Genomic DNA, 20,735 nt, shown 5'->3' with positions numbered 1-20,735 from the left:
TGTTTGTGCACAAATGCGCACATATGCTTTTTTGTATTTTTTTAATGGTAAATAATGCATTTATATGCTTAGTAAAAATATGAATTTAAAAAAAGAAGAACAATAGATGTAAAGATCGACAATCGAATAAAATTTTAATAAGTCGAATAAAATTTGTCCTATATTTAGTAACAATTCCTTCTTAAAAAAATTATTAAAAGGGAAAAGATAAATTTACATAATCTATATATATATAAAAGTAAAATAAGCTCTATCCTACGTGGCGTAATAGAATCACACTCTATTCTAATTTTCCTCAATTCTCATTCATTCTTATTTTTTCTAAATTTTTAATCAACAAATTTCTATATATCTAATTTCGAACCTATCATTAACAAATTTCTATATCTAATTTATTATGCATTAATTATATCCCAATCATATATATCTAATTTCGGCCTCATGCAGCTACGTTTGAGCTCTTATTTTATTTACTTCAGCCTATCATCTTTATTATAGATAGATTCAAATTCTTAAATAAATCTCAAATTCTTAGATAAATTAATTTCTTATGTATTTTAATCTTAATCTAAATATATATTTAAAAAAATTATATTACCATGATAATTTATTAATATTATTTTAATTCAAATAAAAAATATTAAAATATAAAAATTACTAAATGTTTGTATCTATGTATTTATCTTAATAATTTTATCTTGCATTGTTCGAATTAGTCCTCATTCCTTAGTAGATGTTATATAAAGGCGACTATAGTAAATTAAGTTCAGCGATAATAACAAAAATTTATTAGTTTATTCTAAATCCAAATACCTTGATAGAATACGACGGCATTTGTCAATTATATTAGGCTAATTAAAACTAATGTAGTAATAGATCGTTTTTCTATGGATTACATACTTTACAAGACGACACAGTAAGGTTAAATGGCTTATCTTGATTGATTTTGTGAACATTTAAATGTAATTATGTATAGTATATAAAAGTAAAATAAGCTCTATCCTACGTGGCATAATAGAATCATTCTATTCTAATTTTCCTCAATTATCATTCATTCTTATTTTTTCTAAATTTTTAATCAATAAATTTTTATATATCTAATTTCAAACCTATCATCAACAAATTTCTATATCTAATTTCTTATGCATTAATTATATCTCAATCATATATATCTAATTTCGGCCTCATGCAGCCACGTTTGAGCTCTTATTTTATTTACTTCAACCTATCATCTTTATTATAGATAGATTCAAATTCTTAAATAAATCTCAAATTCTTAGATAAATTAATTTCTTATGTATTTTAATCTTAATCTAAATATATATTTTAAAAAAATTATATTACCATGATAATTTATTAATATTATTTTAATTCAAATAAAAAATATTAAAATATAAAAATTACTAAATATTTGTATCTATGTATTTATCTTAATAATTTTATCTTGCATTGTTAGAATTAGTCCTCATTCCTTAGTAGATGTTATATAAAGGCGACTATAGTAAATTAAGTTCATCGATAATAACAAAAATTTATTAATTTATTCTAAATCCAAATACCTTGATAGAATACGACGGCATTTGTCAATTATATTAGGCTAATTAAAACTAATGTAGTAATAGATCGTTTTTCTATGGATTACATACTTTACAAGACGACACAGTAAGGTTAAATGGCTTATCTTGATTGATTTTGTGAACATTTAAATGTATGTATAGTTAGGATATTTTTATGAAAATACTATAATACAACGTATAGGGAAGGAAATAAGGCTGATAAAAACAATAGATATTTTTGTTTGATTTAGTCACTACGCCAAAAACGCGCATACATAACGGATTTTTTCCGTTATCTATGCGGAAAAACTTGCGTTAAGTATAGTGGTGTTATGTATGTGGCGTGCATACATAACGGATATTTATATGTTATCTATACTATTATACATAACGGTCATCCATAAATACATAACGCCTGAAAATCCGTTATCTAAATAATTATACATAACGTTTTGAACCGTAATGAAAGTTTATATTTCTCCGTTATATATACACATATATATAACGGTTGTTTATATATAAGTAACGTTTTATATCCGTTATCTATAGTATTATACATATCGTTTCAAACCGTCATGAAAGTTTAATATTCACTGTTATGTATACACCTATACATAACGATTTTTTGAGATTTCCGTTATCTATTAATTTATACATAACGGTTATATATCCTTATAGATAACACTAATATCCGTTATTTATAAATGTTTTCAACATATTTAATATTTTTTTTTTCAATTTTTATGTTATTTATCTCAAAAATAAATAAATAACTTTAAAACAATAAAATGATAAAACCAACAATAACAATATCATATATCATCCAAAATATTCATACATTATCATCCAAATAAACAAAAATCTATCATACTATATGTTCTAGCATCAAGTAACTTGGTCAACCTGCCATGATGAATTTGGAAAGACAATTCCACGACATCCTACTGAGAGCTCATGTATCTACTCATAATGTTGGCGCTCTTATCTCTCTGACTGTAGTTGCATTCATCAACTATGTCTTCCAATGACATCCTACTATTTTCATCCTTGTACTCATTAGCTTCTATCATATTGGTACACATTTTTGTTTCAGGCAAATGCTTCTGGTTCGGATGCAGAAGAAACCAAAGAATTTGCATAGTGGATACTTAAAATAGGTGACGATACAGCCGGACATAGTCTTGGTGATGGAGAATCTGTTGTGGTATTATCAGAAGATATCCTTATACGCGATGCAACAAATCCTATTGCAGCTATAGTGGAAAACACATACAATGACGTCATGAATAATGCATTTGATCCAGAAATATTTAAGAATAAAGCTATCTTGGCCCCCACCAATGAGATGGTTGATACAATCAATGATTACGTCATGTCTAGCAAGGAAAGGGTTTACCTAAGTTCAGACAGTATTTGCAAAGAAGATGGACAAGTGGACCTTGATAAACAGAAATTCTCGGTTGAATATCTCAACACAATCAAGTGTTCAGGATTACTGAGTCATGAAATTAAATTGAAAGAAGGATGCATAATAATGCTTCTCAGAAATATTGATCCATCTAATGAGCTTTGCAATGGCACTAGGCTGATAGTAACTCAACTTGGGGAACGCGTAATTGAAGGCAAACTCATTTCAGGAAAAAATGCTGGCAAGAAGTTTCCCATAGCTAGAATGATTATGAGTCCATCAGATTTCGCTAAATTTCCAATTCGGTTTCAGAGAAGGCAATTTCCTGTGAGTGTTTGTTTTGCTATGACAATAATTAAATAAAAGCCAGGGACAATCGCTTTCAATTGTAGGATTATACCTACCGAAACCAGTTTTTAGTCATGGACAACTCTACGTGGCAATCTCAAGAGTCACTAGAAAAAGAGGTCTAAAGATTTTAGTATGTGATGAGAGTGGTTATACGCAAGAAACAACAACTAATGTTGTGTATGATGAAATTTTCGATAGATTATGAGGTAATTGCAAATTTAATATTTTATTCAAACTTTAAAAGTTTTAAATCATTAACGATATTATTTAAAATATTTTTTTCTTATATTTTGCTAGGTTGATTTGATATGTGTGTGCTGCTTGTGCTTGGAGGGAAGAAAGGTGCAATAAATCCCATCATATTTTTTCATGTTCATAGGTAAAATATGTTATATGAGGATGGTTGAGCCGAGTCGGTTTGGGGACGATGGTTAGGCCGGAGTTCTTGAAACTGACCTTCCCGTTCCTATTTCCTTTCCTGTCACGACCGCACTTGCTATGGATAGCAAATTCGGGGAAACCGCGACTAAGGGAGGGAATTTAGGAGCGGGAGTAAGAAAGGGGCATATTCGGTTTCTTGATGACTCGACTTGTATAAGGAAATCAATCGAAATATCTAGATATCAATGAAGGCCACAAGGGGACCGTACATAATATTATCCCAAAACGGGGTACTCAATAGTTTTAGTACATTATTAAATAATACATATTGTTTGACATAATATCTTAACATAATCAGTGTTCGCAGCGGAATAACAATTTGAGTATATGTATGAAGACATATACTCTACTCTGAGGTAATCATCCTAGTTTGACAAAGCTCCGCTTGCACACTACATCCTCGATCACCGCTCAACCTGCACATTTAAAAATACATGCAGGGCTAAGTACAAAAGTACTTAGTGGACACTTGCCGAAATTTACATACATGCATAATATTTTATTGTCAAGCCTTTCAATAGTAGTAATATACGAGGGTTTTCTTTTAAAGACTCGTATTTACCAAACATAATATCATTTCTTTCATCAATAACCCGCGCAGGTATTTTATATCATTAATCACCATATCAGTAACTCGTGCCGAGAGGGAGGCCTCCCTCTACGGACACTATGATCGGCCAACCCGCTAGATGACTCACGATCACAAGGTGTACACTAATTCCGAAGGGATTTGCGGTCCCATCCAGAATCCGAATTCGATTAACATCAGATAGGCAATTAATAATAAAACATAAAGCATTTAGGCATTGACAATATCATTTAAATTCATAAGCATAAAGTCTTAACAATTCTAATAATATATAATTTTAGTTTATACGTAGAAAGCCTACCTGAATAGCAGACTCACGATTTAGCTCTAACTCTGGTGCTTGACCTTTAATTCGAGAAAATAAAATAAGATTCTAATTCTCGAAAAATCTCAATAAATGAGGATGCGTGAAATGATTATGCATGATTCATATTCCTTTAATTAAATTATGAGATGTTAATCCTATTTAAGGAATTAAAGCTCGTCTTATGAGGTCGGATTATTAATCTTTAATAATCTACTCATCTTAAAATAATCGAATTCACTTACTAATTAATAATTAGTAAGTCTTAAAGTCTTCTCTAATTAAACTTAATAGAATAATTATGAAGGCCCAATTAAAGTAAAAATAATCAAGGCCCAAAAGGAATTTAATTTGAGCCCAAATGAATAAATTCAAAGCCCAATGCATTAATAATATTAGGCCCAACATCAATTAAATTCTAGAGCCCAACACATGAGGCCCAAGATAATAAAATCATGAAGCCCAATAAGTGAGCCCATCATCACTCTTAAAATAGTTAGTAAATTTTAATTTTAATCACTAATTAAAATAATTAGGATTAAATAATGGGGCCTAAATTAATAAATCTCATTGGGCTTAACTAATAAATTTCATTGAACTTAATCAATTTAAAAAGTAGGAGTTCAATTAATAAAATAATAAATTCATTATTAACAATTAATAGAAGCCCAATCAAAATAAATAATAAGAGCCCATTTATAAAAATAATAGAGTCCAAACAATATATATATTAGCCCAATGGAAATAAAATAAGCAAAGCCCAATTGAATTAATCTCCGGCCCAATAAAATAAACTAGGCCCAAAATAAATTAAAAGAAAAGCCCATACTGAAAATAATCAAAGCCCATTCTCCCACTAATTCTCGGTTATCCCTTTCTCTCCAAGCAGGACACGTTCTCTCTCTCTTTTTTTTCACTATCATCGGTTCCCTATTTTCTTTAAAAGCATAACCCACCATTTTCTTTAATCACCATCATCATCGATTCTTCCCCTTTTTTTTTTTTAAAGCATACACTCCCTCTCTCTCAATTATTAAGGAAGAAACACTCTCTCTCTCTCTCAATTATCAGCCGCTCGGCTCTCTCTCTCTCAATCAAGAAAGAACACTGTTCATCATCTCTCTCTCTCGCTCGATTCTCCTCCGGCCGCCTCCTCACGAGCTCCACCGCGGACGGTTCCAGCGAACATCGTCGACCGGGAGTCATCGCCGCTCCGCCCTCTGGACGTTCCAGCCGTCGCCGAGGAACTCGCCGTCGACTGCTGCTGTTCCCGGAATCGCGGCCTGGAGTTGCAGAGCTCCGAAATCCGGCGAATCGGCCTCTATCGCGCCGAGGTCCGGCCCTCCTTCTCTCTTCCTCAACCTCTATCTCTCTCGCTCTCTCTGCCGCTGGACCCAGGCGCAGCAGACACCACCACCGCGGTGTGCCGCCATCGCCGGGCCGCCGCCTGCTCCCTCATCCTCGCGGCAGATCCGCCGCCGCCGTTCAACGCCACGGCCGCCTGGAGCTGCTGCTGTTCGCCTGGGGTCGACGGATCTGGCCTTCGGTCGTTCGTCTTGCTCGGAGTTCCCGCCGCCGTTGGCTTGCCCGGAGTCGCCGTTGGCTGGCCCGCGATCGACGGCCAGCAGCTCGCTGGAGGAGCGCCGCCGTCAGCCGCTGCCGTTGGCAGCAAGAATCCGGCAGCCGCCTCTCCTGGAATCGCCGTCGCCGTGAGTCGCAGAGCTCCGACAATCCACCATCCTTTCTCTCTCGTTTTATCACTCACGATAGGTTCGTAAATTTGAATAATTTACAGAAAATTCAACTTTGTATAAAGACTTGATTTTGGAATGAAAACTTGGTTTTCTGTATTCTTATTTTTACAACATATCATAGCTCATTATGTATCACAGAAACGAATGGTTTGCTATATTTGCTATGTCCATTTATGCATATGTAGGTTCTCTACCATTCTGTATTCCTAATTAAACCGAAGCGTGCAAATGAGATAGTGAATACCTTGAAAGTTCTGTTTGTTGGTTGTTGTTGCTGAGTTATATATGGTGATCTTGTTTCGTCTAAAATTCTTTGCAGCTGCTAAGGATTTTAGGTAAGTGAGGATGCCTTTTATAGGGAGTAAATACTGAAGCTGCTAGTGTGAAAAATATGGTGAATAGTGCGGCTAAGTTTAGGCGTGGTTGAAGAATTCAATGAGATTATATTTGCTGCTGACAAATTAGATTTGTCTGTTGAATACTTGAGATTTTGGTTGAAGAATTAATGAGATTAGATTTGCTGCTGACAAATTAGATTTGTCTGTTGAATGTTTGAGATTTAGCTTGCTGCAAACTGAAACCAATGAAGGTGTTCGGGTGTGAAAATTTTGCAGATATGCTGCTGGAGCTGGAGTCAAAAAAATGTCAATAGGTGGCTGAGCATGCTTGAGCATGCTTAAAGGATATCTGCAGATTTTCTTCACACACATAACTATTCCATTTTTTTTTTTTTAATGTTGGTAGATAGATAGAAAGATAGGGGTTTGTAAAGTGAAGTATAAACAGAAGCAATAATTCTTGTCTTGGAATTTCTATATCTGTAATATTGTATTGCGTTTTTAAATAAAAACAACTCCCGGGTTTTGTTAATATCGCGTGTTTATAAAACTACTCGATATCATGCTTCCGTGCTTAGCTAAAATAATTCTAAATTAAATCCGTAGATTTAATTCTTCATAAGCCGGAATAAATTCACGACTCAAGAAATAATAATAAAAATAGAAAAATAATTCTATTGTGATTAATAAATAACATGACTTAGCTAAGTCATTTATGAATCTGAAATGAATAATTATTGGTTTATCCAATAATTTTTTATCGCGGTTTTATTTACGCGAAGCTAACTGGCTTAGAAATAAAATAATAACCATGCTTCAATTAGAAAATAATTCAGTGTCATAAGCTGAATTTAAATCATTAATAATTACTGGGCCTGATTTACTGAAAGATGAAATAATAATTATCGTATTACTGGATTTAAATATAATAAAAGAGCGGGTTGTTACATACTACCCCTCTTAACAAAAATTTCGTCCCGAAATTTGCATACCTATGTGAAAAGTTCTGGGTATTTTTCTTTCATCTGGTCCTCAAGTTCCCACGTTGCTTCTTCCGGTCCATGGTGTCTCCATAGTATTTTGACTGACGCGATCGATTTATTCCTCAACTCTTGCACCTTTCGGTCCAAAATGGCTTCAGGTTTTTCTTCGTACGTCAAATCTGGGTTAAGAATCATTTCATCTTGGTGAATCACGTGTTTGGGGTCAAACACGTATCGTCTCAGCTGTGACACGTGGAACACATTGTGGACGTTTCCAAAGCTAGGTGGCAGTGCCAACCTATACGCTACGGGACCTATTCTTTCTAGGATCTCATAAGGTCCTACAAAACGGGGTCTCAACTTACCCTTAACACCGAATCTAACGATCCCTTTCGAGGGTGATATTTTAAGGAAAACCTTGTCTCCAATCTGAAATTGTAATTCAGTTCGTCGGGTATCAGCATAAGACTTCTGTCTGTCCTGGGCCTCTTTAATTCTTGCTTTAATCTGGCGGATGGTCTCAATCATCTCGCTTACTGCATCTGGCCCAAGGATCTTTCTTTCACCTACCTCATCCCAGTAAAGTGGTGATCTACACTTCCTTCCATACAGCGCCTCATAAGGTGCCATATCAATGGTTGCCTGGTAACTATTGTTGTAGGCGAATTCGATTAACGGCAGCACTGATTCCCAACTTCCTCCTCGGTCTAGCACCACTGTCCTCAACATATCTTCAAGGGTCTGAATTGTCCTTTCTGATTGTCCATCGGTTTGAGGGTGAAAAGCGGTGCTAAAGTTTAATCTCGTTCCCAACTCTTTCTGTAAACTGATCCAAAATCTAGAAGTAAATTTTGAATCTCTATCTGAAGTAATGGATATTGGTATTCCATGTAGCCGTACAATCTCACGAATGTACAGTTGGGCTAGTTTCTCCGATCCATGGGTAATTGGAATCGGTATAAAATGAGCGCTCTTTGTGAGACGGTCTACTATTACCCAAATAGCTGTGTTGCCCCTATTTGTCTTGGGTAAACCCGTCACGAAATCCATCGCTATGTGCTCCCACTTCCATTCTGGGATTTCCAATGGCTGCAATTTCCCATATGGTCGTTGATGTAAAGCTTTCACTTGCTGGCATGCAAGGCAACGCTCTACAAACGAGGCTATATCTCGTTTCATCCCGTCCCACCAAAACTTCTGTTTTAGATCTTGGTACATTTTGGTACTTCCGGGATGAGCGGTATAGGGCGTGTCATGAGCTTCACTCATGATCTCGTTTCTCAGTTCCTCGTTATGAGGAACACACAATCTTCCTTCAAAAAGAACTGCGTTATCCGTTGCCTCTTGGTAGCCTCCTGGCGTGCCTGTTCGGATCTTGAGACGAACTTTTTCCAAGCTTTCATCCGCTCTCTGGGCATTGACGATCCTTTCTCTGAGGTCTGGGACGGCTACTAGAGTTGCAATAATTGCTCTTGTCGTTGCCGGTGGCTGAACCACTTCTATCTTCAATTTGTCAAAATCCCTTACAAGCGTGTCCTCTTGAGTGAGAAGAAGTCCTAACTCGGATTGAGTTTTACGACTTAAAGCATCAGCTACTACATTAGCTTTTCCTGGGTGGTAGTTGATACCGCAATCGTAATCCTTCACGAGCTCGAGCCATCTCCTCTGTCTCATATTCAAGTCTTTCTGCTCGAAAAAGTACTTAAGGCTTTTGTGATCAGTGAAGATTTCACATCTAACTCCGTATAGATGGTGTCTCCAAATTTTCAAAGCATGCACAATTGCTGCCAGTTCCAGATCATGAGTGGGATAGTTCAATTCATGTGGCCTTAGTTGTCGCGAGGCGTAGGCAATAACCTTTCCTTCTTGCATCAACACACAACCTAACCCATTTTTGGACGCGTCCGTGAAGATCACGTATTCTTTATCGGCTGCTGGAACTGCTAGCACTGGTGCAGTTGTCAATTTCTTCTTCAGCTCTTGGAAGCTGGCTTCACACTCTTCGTTCCACTTATACTTGATTCCTTTGCGAAGTAATTGCGTCATTGGTCTCGCTATTTTAGAGAATCCTTCGATGAATCTCCGGTAGTATCCTGCCAAACCTAAGAAACTTCGGATTTCATTAGGTGTGGTTGGTGATTTCCACTCGCGCACTGCTTGCACCTTGGCGGGGTCCACCTTGATTCCATCTGCTGATACGATGTGCCCTAGAAACATTACTTCTTTCAACCAAAATTCGCACTTGCTGAATTTGGCGAACAACTTCTCCGTCTTTAATGTCTCCAGGATGATTCTTAAATGATTTTCATGTTCTTGGTCATTCTTAGAATAGATGAGGATATCATCTATAAATACTAAGACAAATTTGTCTAAGTATGGATGGAAAACTCGATTCATGAGGTCCATGAATACTGCCGGTGCATTGGTTAGACCAAATGGCATGACAACGAATTCATAGTGACCATATCTTGTGCGGAAAGCGGTCTTAGATATATCCTCTGGTCTGATCTTCAGTTGATGATACCCAGACCTTAAATCTATTTTTGAGAATACACTGGCTCCTTTGAGTTGATCGAACAAATCATCTATCCTTGGGAGAGGGTATTTGTTTTTAAGCGTCAGTTTGTTCAACTCTCGATAATCAATGCACATCCTCATGGTTCCATCTTTCTTCTTGACAAAGAGTACAGGCGCTCCCCAAGGCGAGACACTGGGTCTGATGAAACCCAAGTCCAAGAGTTCCTGTAGTTGCACCTTTAATTCTTGTAGTTCCCTTGGGGCCATCCTGTACGGTGCCTTTGATACTGGGGCAGATCCAGGTTCTAGATCAATGGTGAAATCTAGTTGCCTGTCTGGAGGTAGCCCTGGCAATATTTCAGGAAAAACTTCTGGAAAGTCTCGTACTATTGCCACATCTTCCACCTTCTTGTCTTCACTAGCTTCCCCGTTTAGGTAGACGAGATAAGCTGTGCTTCCTTCCTTCATCATCTCTTTTCTGGCTTGTAATGCGGATATCACTGGTACTCTTTTCTTCATACCTATGCCGTGAAATTCCGTCGGTTCCTTTCCAGGTGGTCGAATAGAAATTTTTCGTTCACTACAAAGGATGGTGGCGTGATTCTCAGCTAGCCAGTCCATTCCTAAGATTATATCTACATCCCACATAAGCAGAATATTAAGATTGTTCGCTACCATCTTAAGTTCTCCTATTTCAAATTCTACGTTCGAGCAAACATGTGTGGTGGTAGATCTTCCTCCTGAGGGTGTAGTGATTCTTAAGGCACACTTAGCTCGTTCTGATTCGATTTCTAAGGTATCTACGCAAGGGGCAGATATAAAAGAATGCGAGGCACCAGTATCGAACAGAATCATTATGGAAAAACCTTTAAGCTTGCCCATACCTGCCAGGTTTCCTTGGTTTTTCTCGGGCTGGTTTTGGGTGAGAGCAAAGGCTCTCGCCTGCTGCGGCAATGGTTGCTGCCGCCTCTGTTGCTGTTGGCGCTGTTGGTGCTTGTTTTGGTATTGCTGCTGGTATGGTTGTTGTTGGCGGGGCTGGTATTGGTATTGCTGCTGGTATGGCTGTTGTTGGCGGGGCTGGTGTTGCCCTGGAACTGCTTGCAGGGGCTGGGCATAAGTGGCCCTGATTGCCGCGCCCTGCTGTTTGTTGGGGCATTGTGAGGAGTAGTGACCCTTCTGGCCACACGTGTAGCAACTGTCAGTTCCAGCCTTACAGACACCACGATGTGGTTTGTGGCATTTTGGACAAAGGGGAACTTCATTTTGTCTTTGGCTGCCTCCAGCTGGGGCAGGACCCTGTTGCTTCCCTTGTCCTTGTTGCTGATATTGTCTCAACGGCGCATTTCCTTGCCATGGTCTCTTGTTAGTCTGATTTTCATTTCCTCCATGGTCGTTCCAGTTGCGCTTCCCTTTAAAGTTCTGAGGGCGTGCAGGTGGGTTGGCTGGCGCTGAGGTCTGTGGCGGAGCCAACCTTTCTACTGGCATCGCAGCTTCGATGTCCAGTGCCCTGTTCAAAGACTCAGTGTATGAGAGTCCACCATGACTAGCTAGAGTCATCCGAATCTCGTGCCTCAGACCGGCACAAAATTTCTCCGCCATTTTCTCATCAGTATCCACCTGTTGTGGAGCATAACGCGATAGATCGCAGAACTCTCTGTCATACTCTGTCACCGTCTTCTTCCCTTGTTTCAGGCTATAGAACTCAGCCTCCTTCTTCTTTCTGTAGCTTTTGGGAATATACTTATCATATAATCCCGTCTTAAAGTCTTCCCAAGTGTATGCTGCCCATTGTTCGGGAGTCAGAGTCTTTCGGCGGGCTTCCACCAAAAGTCAGCCGATCCGGCTAGTTGGAAAGACATACACGAGAGTCGCTCCTCTTCTGTGCAGTGTAGGAAAGTGAAGATACGCTCCAAGGCGCGTATCCAAGCTTCGGCCTCGGCTGGGTCGCCTGTCCCAGTGAATGTGGGCGGATTCTGTCGAAGAAAAAGTTCTTCAGTCCTTCTAGCAGGGGGTGGAGGGGGTGGGGTAGGTTCCCTGTCGTTTCGCCGCCCTTCAGGTATTTCATCGCGATTTCCATCATTGTTAATGTTTCTCCTAGGGGGGCGACCTCGTTTAGGCGGCATTCTGCAAATTACAAACACCCTTTTTAATACATTCTATACAGGAATCTCTAAGGCAATTAATAAAGAACTGTTTGTTAAATTTAACTTATCATAACTCCAAAACTAAGATATTAACAGGAACCGTTGCATACACAAGTCACATTATTCAAAGTTACTACATTCTTAACTGACTTGTGAAGAATAAAACCCGTAGAGAAACATAAAACATATACGAGATCATCGCAGAAAGCCCATGCTAGGGTCATTTATATCTCATGGAAAATTTTCTCATCGAGGGCTTTTACATTGTCAACCCAAAAATGTAAGTAAAGTCTATCTAGTACTCCCTATGATGTATCGGCTTACTAGTTAAGCAATCACAAAAGGGTTTTTATTTACGGAACGTCCTAGAGACCAACATTTCCGTACTAATGCTAGCTAGAAACAACATAAATAAAATCATAGTCATTGGAACGAATCATCGTTTCCGGAGTACATCCACAAGCTAAAACTATCAAATTTGTGAACTCTGAGTCGCGGTACGACTGTTCCTCGGTGACGCCAGGGGGTCCTCTTCTGGATCCTCCTCGGGGTCTTCCTCCTCATCCTCCTCGGGGTCCTTCTCCTCATCCTCCTCGGGGTCTTCCTCCTCATCCTCGCCCGGCTCCCAGCTGGGCAACAGAGTCTCTCCCTGGCCCTCGCCTGTCTCCCGCATGATCTGGGCTGAGCGGAAGATGTCGTTCACCATCTCACGGATCGGATCGTCTCTGGTGCTGATCCTGGCCGTGGCACGAGGCTTGATCGGAGCTGGAGTTGGCACGGGCTCGGGATGAGTACTCCTCATCGTACCATACGGTACTGTACCATCATCCTCCTGTATAGGGGCTTTGCCCCTATCTATGAACTCCCTCAGGTTGGACATGACCCTGTCAGCGTTGGCCATGGCAGTCGAAAGCCTTGCTTCTGCCGTAGGTATCATTGGTGGTGGAGGAGTAGCAGCCCGGGCTGATGAGTCAGGAGGCGATGGGAAATCCCTGCGAGCCCGTGGACGAGAAGGGCCTGCCTCGTCATCGTGCCTACCACGGCGCCCTAGAACTGAGGCTCGTGGTGGAGGATCTCGGGGCAAGGCCAGCGAGGGCTCGGGAGCAGTAGTGGGTGCTTCCGCTGGCAAAGGCGTCCCCACCTGTACGTAGTCTCCCGGAAGGATGTAGGGCCCTAGAGGGGCGCGGCCCCACAAAGTGAAACAGATCTGAAGCTCCGCAATAAAGCTAGGGAAGTCTCCCATGAGGTCGTGGTAATCTTCTCGGCGAAAGATGTAGTGGGCAGAAATCTGCCTAGCCCATCCCTGCCACTCGGAAGGTAACAGTAAGATCAACCTCTGGATACCGTCATAACCTGATACTCCATGTGCACTCGCCTCGACCCAGTGTTTGTGAAAACCTGCGAGGAACTGTCCGAGGTTATCTCTGTGACATGGAGCGTAGGTGCGGTAGGACCGCTTGACCTCCTCTGGACTAGCCCATGGGGGTAGTGGTCGTCGTCGGGTGAAAACAGTTCTCGCCATCTAACAAAGGAAATTCTATCGTCAAAAGTAGCACACGACAAGTAACTTAAGGCGATAAGGTTCTAAATATCCAAAATCGGAAAACAAGTTCGGTTCAATAACCATAACGTGCAAAAACACCTCATCATCTAAATCTAGCATTTACACAAGCCATACAGGTTCTTAATACTTAATCACAGATTATCAATTCGACTATCATATAGTTCTAGTGTCGTTGTTTACCGAACTTAGGGCTTGTTATGTGATGATGATATTTTCTTAAATCTAGCAACGAGCACTAAAAGTTTCAACAAAATAAGTTCAAAAGGCCAAGTTAATTCGAGATCTCATCGTAGAAAAACACTCGAATTTTTAAGCTATGCCCATGCCATCAACGTACTATTGGCATTCGTTATGCTGCTCAATCTTCATGCTCGTGGTTTCATCATGCGACCTTTCGTGTGATTCTTCTTTCTCTATTTCGACCGTCATTGTCGATGTCATCGTAACATGAAGAAAAAAAAGTTAAGGCATCTCCCTAAGTTCTCTTCTATGTTCCGTCGTGAAAGTGAGCATATATAACTTAACAGTTCTAAGTTCTTGTGATTCATACCATAGTCATACTTATTCATGCTTCATACATTTCAAGAAATTAACTTAATTAAAACTTGAAAGTACTTACCATAACCTCCGTTGAGCGTGACGAGATGTAGTGCCAAGCTTTTGTCAACTAGTTCAAAAGTGTATTAACTTACTTAATCTAGACTCAACTTAGAAGGAATGAGTAGTACTCAGAGCAAAAGAAATGCTCTGATACCATTCTGTCACGACCGCACTTGCTATGGATAGCAAATTCGGGGAAACCGCGACTAAGGGAGGGAATTTAGGAGCGGGAGTAAGAAAGGGGCATATTCGGTTTCTTGATGACTCGACTTGTATAAGGAAATCAATCGAAATATCTAGATATCAATGAAGGCCACAAGGGGACCGTACATAATATTATCCCAAAACGGGGTACTCAATAGTTTTAGTACATTATTAAATAATACATATTGTTTGACATAATATCTTAACATAATCAGTGTTCGCAGCGGAATAACAATTTGAGTATATGTATGAAGACATATACTCTACTCTGAGGTAATCATCCTAGTTTGACAAAGCTCCGCTTGCACACTACATCCTCGATCACCGCTCAACCTGCACATTTAAAAATACATGCAGGGCTAAGTACAAAAGTACTTAGTGGACACTTGCCGAAATTTACATACATGCATAATATTTTATTGTCAAGCCTTTCAATAGTAGTAATATACGAGGGTTTTCTTTTAAAGACTCGTATTTACCAAACATAATATCATTTCTTTCATCAATAACCCGCGCAGGTATTTTATATCATTAATCACCATATCAGTAACTCGTGCCGAGAGGGAGGCCTCCCTCTACGGACACTATGATCGGCCAACCCGCTAGATGACTCACGATCACAAGGTGTACACTAATTCCGAAGGGATTTGCGGTCCCATCCAGAATCCGAATTCGATTAACATCAGATAGGCAATTAATAATAAAACATAAAGCATTTAGGCATTGACAATATCATTTAAATTCATAAGCATAAAGTCTTAACAATTCTAATAATATATAATTTTAGTTTATACGTAGAAAGCCTACCTGAATAGCAGACTCACGATTTAGCTCTAACTCTGGTGCTTGACCTTTAATTCGAGAAAATAAAATAAGATTCTAATTCTCGAAAAATCTCAATAAATGAGGATGCGTGAAATGATTATGCATGATTCATATTCCTTTAATTAAATTATGAGATGTTAATCCTATTTAAGGAATTAAAGCTCGTCTTATGAGGTCGGATTATTAATCTTTAATAATCTACTCATCTTAAAATAATCGAATTCACTTACTAATTAATAATTAGTAAGTCTTAAAGTCTTCTCTAATTAAACTTAATAGAATAATTATGAAGGCCCAATTAAAGTAAAAATAATCAAGGCCCAAAAGGAATTTAATTTGAGCCCAAATGAATAAATTCAAAGCCCAATGCATTAATAATATTAGGCCCAACATCAATTAAATTCTAGAGCCCAACACATGAGGCCCAAGATAATAAAATCATGAAGCCCAATAAGTGAGCCCATCATCACTCTTAAAATAGTTAGTAAATTTTAATTTTAATCACTAATTAAAATAATTAGGATTAAATAATGGGGCCTAAATTAATAAATCTCATTGGGCTTAACTAATAAATTTCATTGAACTTAATCAATTTAAAAAGTAGGAGTTCAATTAATAAAATAATAAATTCATTATTAACAATTAATAGAAGCCCAATCAAAATAAATAATAAGAGCCCATTTATAAAAATAATAGAGTCCAAACAATATATATATTAGCCCAATGGAAATAAAATAAGCAAAGCCCATTTAAAAAACCCGGCGGCTAATGCTAGCGGCTATGTTTTACTGGCGGATAATGTATACATTAGGTTCATAATTTTTTTTTGTTTCCAAATATACTTAAAGTACAATTTTTTTCATCCTCGTATTACTGTTTTATTATACACAAACTTACCTTAATTTTGTATTTCTTTTTTTAAAATATATTCTATGAAGTAGAAATACATAATAAGCTTCTATTTAGACAAATTTGGATTATAGTGGTGTAATAAGTCTCGAATTTTTTATTTTATTTTATTTAACAGGAATTAATATAGCCTAACGCATAAAATAATAGAAAATGTTGGATAAAAATAATATATAATCATATATTATGAAACAGTAAAATACTAGAGAGCCTACCATATAATTATCCGCCAGTAATTCGTATCCTCTAGAATTAGCCGCGTGAAAGAAACCCTAAGCGGCTACTTCTAGCGGATACTTTTTACTTGCGGATAATAGTACCATGTCATTTATTACTGCTTTTTATATCACAATATATATAAATTTTATTTATTATCGTTCCAATTAATGGTTGTTGTATTTTTTTCAATTTTGAAGAGCTAAAGCTAATTTAATTGTGATTGGACAATTCAACCGGCAAGGGTGAAGCTTTATAGGGTGGGAATCTATAGGCTTTGCAGCAAATTAAGTCACGGGCGGCTAGAATTGAGCGGGCACGGCTTTTGTGGGATTTGTTTGAAAAAATTGAAGCTTTGATAAGAGAGATAAATTGGGTAGGGCCCATTTACACAATATTTTATGTTAAATTAGGGTTAAGAAGTAGAGAAGCAGCCGCGCACTTGAGAGAAGGAAAAAATCAGCCGCTGGAGGAAAAAATCCATTGTTTTGGTTCCTCTTCTTCAAATCAGCCGCACTCCACTTGAGAGAAGGAAAAAATCAGCCCATTTACACAATATTTTACACAATTCACGCCATGGCTTCTTCTTCAAACCAAGTAAGTATACTTGTTATTTGTTTTGTATATGTTAGATATATTTATATGTTAAGAATCTATATGTTTTGTATATGTTTCGAATTTTGTATATTTTTAAGTAAGTATATGTTTTGTATGTTTCGAATTTTTATATGTTTTGTATATGGGTGAATTTTTATGTTAGAATCATTATGTTAGAATTTATATGTTTGTATGTTACAATTTATATGTTTCGAATTTTCATATGTTTTGTATAGTATTGAATTTTGATTTAGATATAGTATTTGTTAGATTTATTTATATGTTTCGTATATGTTAGATATAGTGTAGTTGAGTGCTGTTACAAGTTTGAGTATAGTTTCAGTGTTGTTAGAATTTTTATTTAGTTGAAGCATATTTAGATATATTTAATCGTCTATTTAGATCATTAGGTTAATTTTACTGTATTACGCATAAAATAATAACGTTTTTTTGGTTATTCAGAATTTAAAAATTTATAACATACTAATAAAAACATATAGAACCATAATTACCTAATATCCGCCAGTAATTAATCTTTTTAAGAAGTAGCCGCCGGGTTTGAAAACACCAGGCGGCTACTTCTTAAAAAAATTAATTACTGGCGGATACTTGTTTATTGTGGTTCTATATTTTTTTATTTATGTTTCTAGTAATTTAATAGTTAATTATGCATTATTATTAGTTGATGTTTGTTAATTCATTATGTTTTGTAAATTGAGTTATTTTTTGTATTGAATAGGTCCCTTATTCGATGCGCGAGCAAATCAATCGTGTGGCAGTTGAGATCAGTACGTACAACAATATTAGTTACCTATCGACAGTAGTCTCGAGACTAAACGAAATTGGCGGTTTTGCACTGGAGAATACGTTCAGGCATGGGTGCTTTGGGATGATGTTGGATTGGCAGCCGGGCCAGAAGTGCAATGCTGCATTGCACCATATTGTCTCTCGTCATCTTAAGATCACGAGAGACGATGAGGATGATGAGATCTGCTTCTACATCAACGGGAGGAACGTTGAGTTTACTCCGAGAGATTTCGCTCTCGTGACAGGATTGTCCTTTGGGGATGATCCTTTTGACCCCGAGGCTGAGCACGATCTGAGTCGGGCTCATACATTTAGACAATTTTGCCGCTCTCAACCGGTGTCAGTGCGGGAGCTGGCGGATATATATTTCGACACCGTCAATCCAGTGGTTGACACCGACGGCGGGTTGTACCTCCGTGTGGCCCACTTGTTGGTGCTACACGCATTTGTATTAGGAGTGGACGTGCGCCGACCCGTGCAGTCCTGGACTTGGAAGCTGGTGGATGATTTGCCGACCTTTTCCAGATTTCCTTGGGGATCGTGCGCGTATAGAAGCTTGAACTACAGGTTGAAGCACAGCACAATCAAAAAGGATTGTAAAAAGTATCACTTCTACGGTCCTTCTTGGGCCCTATTCATTTGGGGTCTTGAGAAAATTCCCTATTTGGGCCCAGCCATAGCCATATGCAATGCGGGGGTTTACCCTAGATTTCGGAGGTGGACGTTCGTGAAGACCAAGTTGGATGGGTTACAGAGTTATTTTGAGTCTCCGGTAATAATTTAGTTGTTTATTTGTTAATATTATTTTAGTTTATGAATATTAATGTTTGACTACATTTTTTTTGTTTCTAGGAGAACGGGATATGGGAGATGGTCCCCGATGAGTACGAGGCCAAGACATCTTACTAGCTATCGGTGGCAGGCGTCAATGCCGGGATAGGGGTTCGAGTACCAGAGCCGGCAGTCTTTGGTCATAGGCAGCCTCGGCAGCGCTACACTGGTGGGGACCACAACGAGGATGCTCCTGAGCATCAACCTCGGCGTCGCAGTATGAGACAGGATACTGGCAAGCGCCCGAGGGGACAAATAGTGGACACCTCATCGAGCAGCAGCCATCACGATCAGAGCATTGGGGGCGATCACCCCGTTGATTCTGGTCGAAGGTCTCACAGTCACAGAGCCCCGAGGCCTAGGCACGAGGATGCTCCTGCACCTTCACAGTGGAGCGAGGAGGATTGGCAGCGCATGCAGCACATGATGCGCGAGAGTGAGGAACGGGTAGCGAGGACCGTGGAGGACAGCCTGTTCAGGAGGATTAAGAGATATTTCGAGGACAAGTTCGATGCTATGCGTTGCCGATGCTCGCATAGCACTGATGTTCACGTGCCCAGACCTGCTCCACGATCTCACTCTGACAGGAGACGCGAGCCCCAGCCCGAGCCCGACTCCGATCCGGCGCAGCCTACATCCTCAGAGGCCCCATCGCATCACCAATCCCCTGCACATGAGTCTCCTGCACGAGAGGTGGGACAGACTACTGGTGATGCCATGCACACCCCGCAGTGGCAGCATGATCCGTTTGGTGGCCCGACTAGTTTTGGGCATGTGCAGACTCCGCACATGGGTGTCCACCACATGCCCACATTCGAGGCGTCCAGTTCTTATGGCGGGCCACGCTACTCGTGGGCTGAGCCGAGCACGAGTTCAGCATACCCTTTTGAGCTGGCCCGTTCTTCGGCTCCGATCCTGACTCAAGATGAGATGCACGAGTATTGGAAGCAGTTTAGAGGGGTATGTTGTCGTTGCATTAAATTTACAAGTCATTTAATTTAAATTATGTCAACATTGTTTAACTTGCGTTGTTTTAAGTGAATTATAGGGAGTTTCTGAGGCAGTAGCTGCTGTTCCCCTCAGTATTTGTGCACCGGAGGCTCCACGCAGAAGTCGCCGAGAACGGAACCCGTCGGCTGCACTTCGATCACCATACGTGCACAGCGCCGTGCCGAGACCCGTCGACTCACAGTATGTTGACGGGTTTGACCGTATGATGAAAGCTGGCAACCGTGGCAACTACCGGACGATGTCGGTGGCAGAGAGCGAACACCCTCTCCCGTGGAGCTTTTGGACCACTATGCAAAACACGAGGAGGGACCTCTCGTCCAATGTTGGTTAATTTATGAATCAGTTGTTATCATGAAAGTCTGGTCACTTGTTACTAACATTTAAGTACGTGCAGGCTGTTGATTGCTACATGATGACGATGAAGTCAGCGTGGCGGGAAATGTTTCCCGCGAAGGCAGAAGGGCGGTTTATATATTCCGACGGAGTTTTTGCTACGTGGCAACCGCATGCCAAGAAGATGTATATGGTGCATGGGCAGGGGGTATCTTCGACTCATGGCGATTGGATGAATGCCACAACGGTACACATATATATCTACAGTATCAATATGTTGGAGTAGTTCATTTTTTATTTCCTCTTCACCAATTGCATTTGCGCGTGCAGCTCATTCTGCCTATACATGTGTGTGGACGTTACATTACATGCCGAGTGGATTTGCTGAGTGGAGTTTGCGACATCTTCGATTCGCAGTTGTTCAAGACCATGCCGCAGCCGCGCTTCGATGTG

General features: G+C 39.3%; 1 protein-coding gene across 1 annotated transcript; it reads left to right on the top strand.

Annotated features, from left to right (window-relative positions):
• Window positions 1-2,838: 2,838 nt before the first annotated feature.
• Window positions 2,839-19,016, top strand: LOC131025589 (uncharacterized). Its single transcript, XM_057955388.1, has 3 exons — window positions 2,839-3,291; window positions 18,040-18,879; window positions 18,960-19,016. Exons 1-3 carry the CDS (start codon window positions 2,839-2,841, stop codon window positions 19,014-19,016), a joined length of 1,350 nt encoding a protein of 449 aa, XP_057811371.1.
• The last annotated feature ends 1,719 nt before the right edge of the window (window positions 19,017-20,735 follow it).

Source organism: Salvia miltiorrhiza, chromosome 5 (genome assembly GCF_028751815.1).
Source record: "Salvia miltiorrhiza cultivar Shanhuang (shh) chromosome 5, IMPLAD_Smil_shh, whole genome shotgun sequence".
NCBI lineage: Eukaryota > Viridiplantae > Streptophyta > Magnoliopsida > Lamiales > Lamiaceae > Salvia > Salvia miltiorrhiza.
This window is presented reverse-complemented; position numbering and strand designations above follow the sequence as displayed.

What these genes read in the sequence shown, in the direction of transcription:
- LOC131025589 (XM_057955388.1), top strand. Translation starts at nt 2,839, where the DNA reads ATGAATAATGCATTTGATCCAGAAATATTTAAGAATAAAGCTATCTTG. An exon ending in TTCAGAGAAGGCAATTTCCT is followed by an intron (nt 3,292 to 18,039) that starts GTGAGTGTTTGT and finishes TGTATTGAATAG; the next exon opens with GTCCCTTATTCGATGCGCGA. An exon ending in AGAGTTATTTTGAGTCTCCG is followed by an intron (nt 18,880 to 18,959) that starts GTAATAATTTAG and finishes TTTTGTTTCTAG; the next exon opens with GAGAACGGGATATGGGAGAT.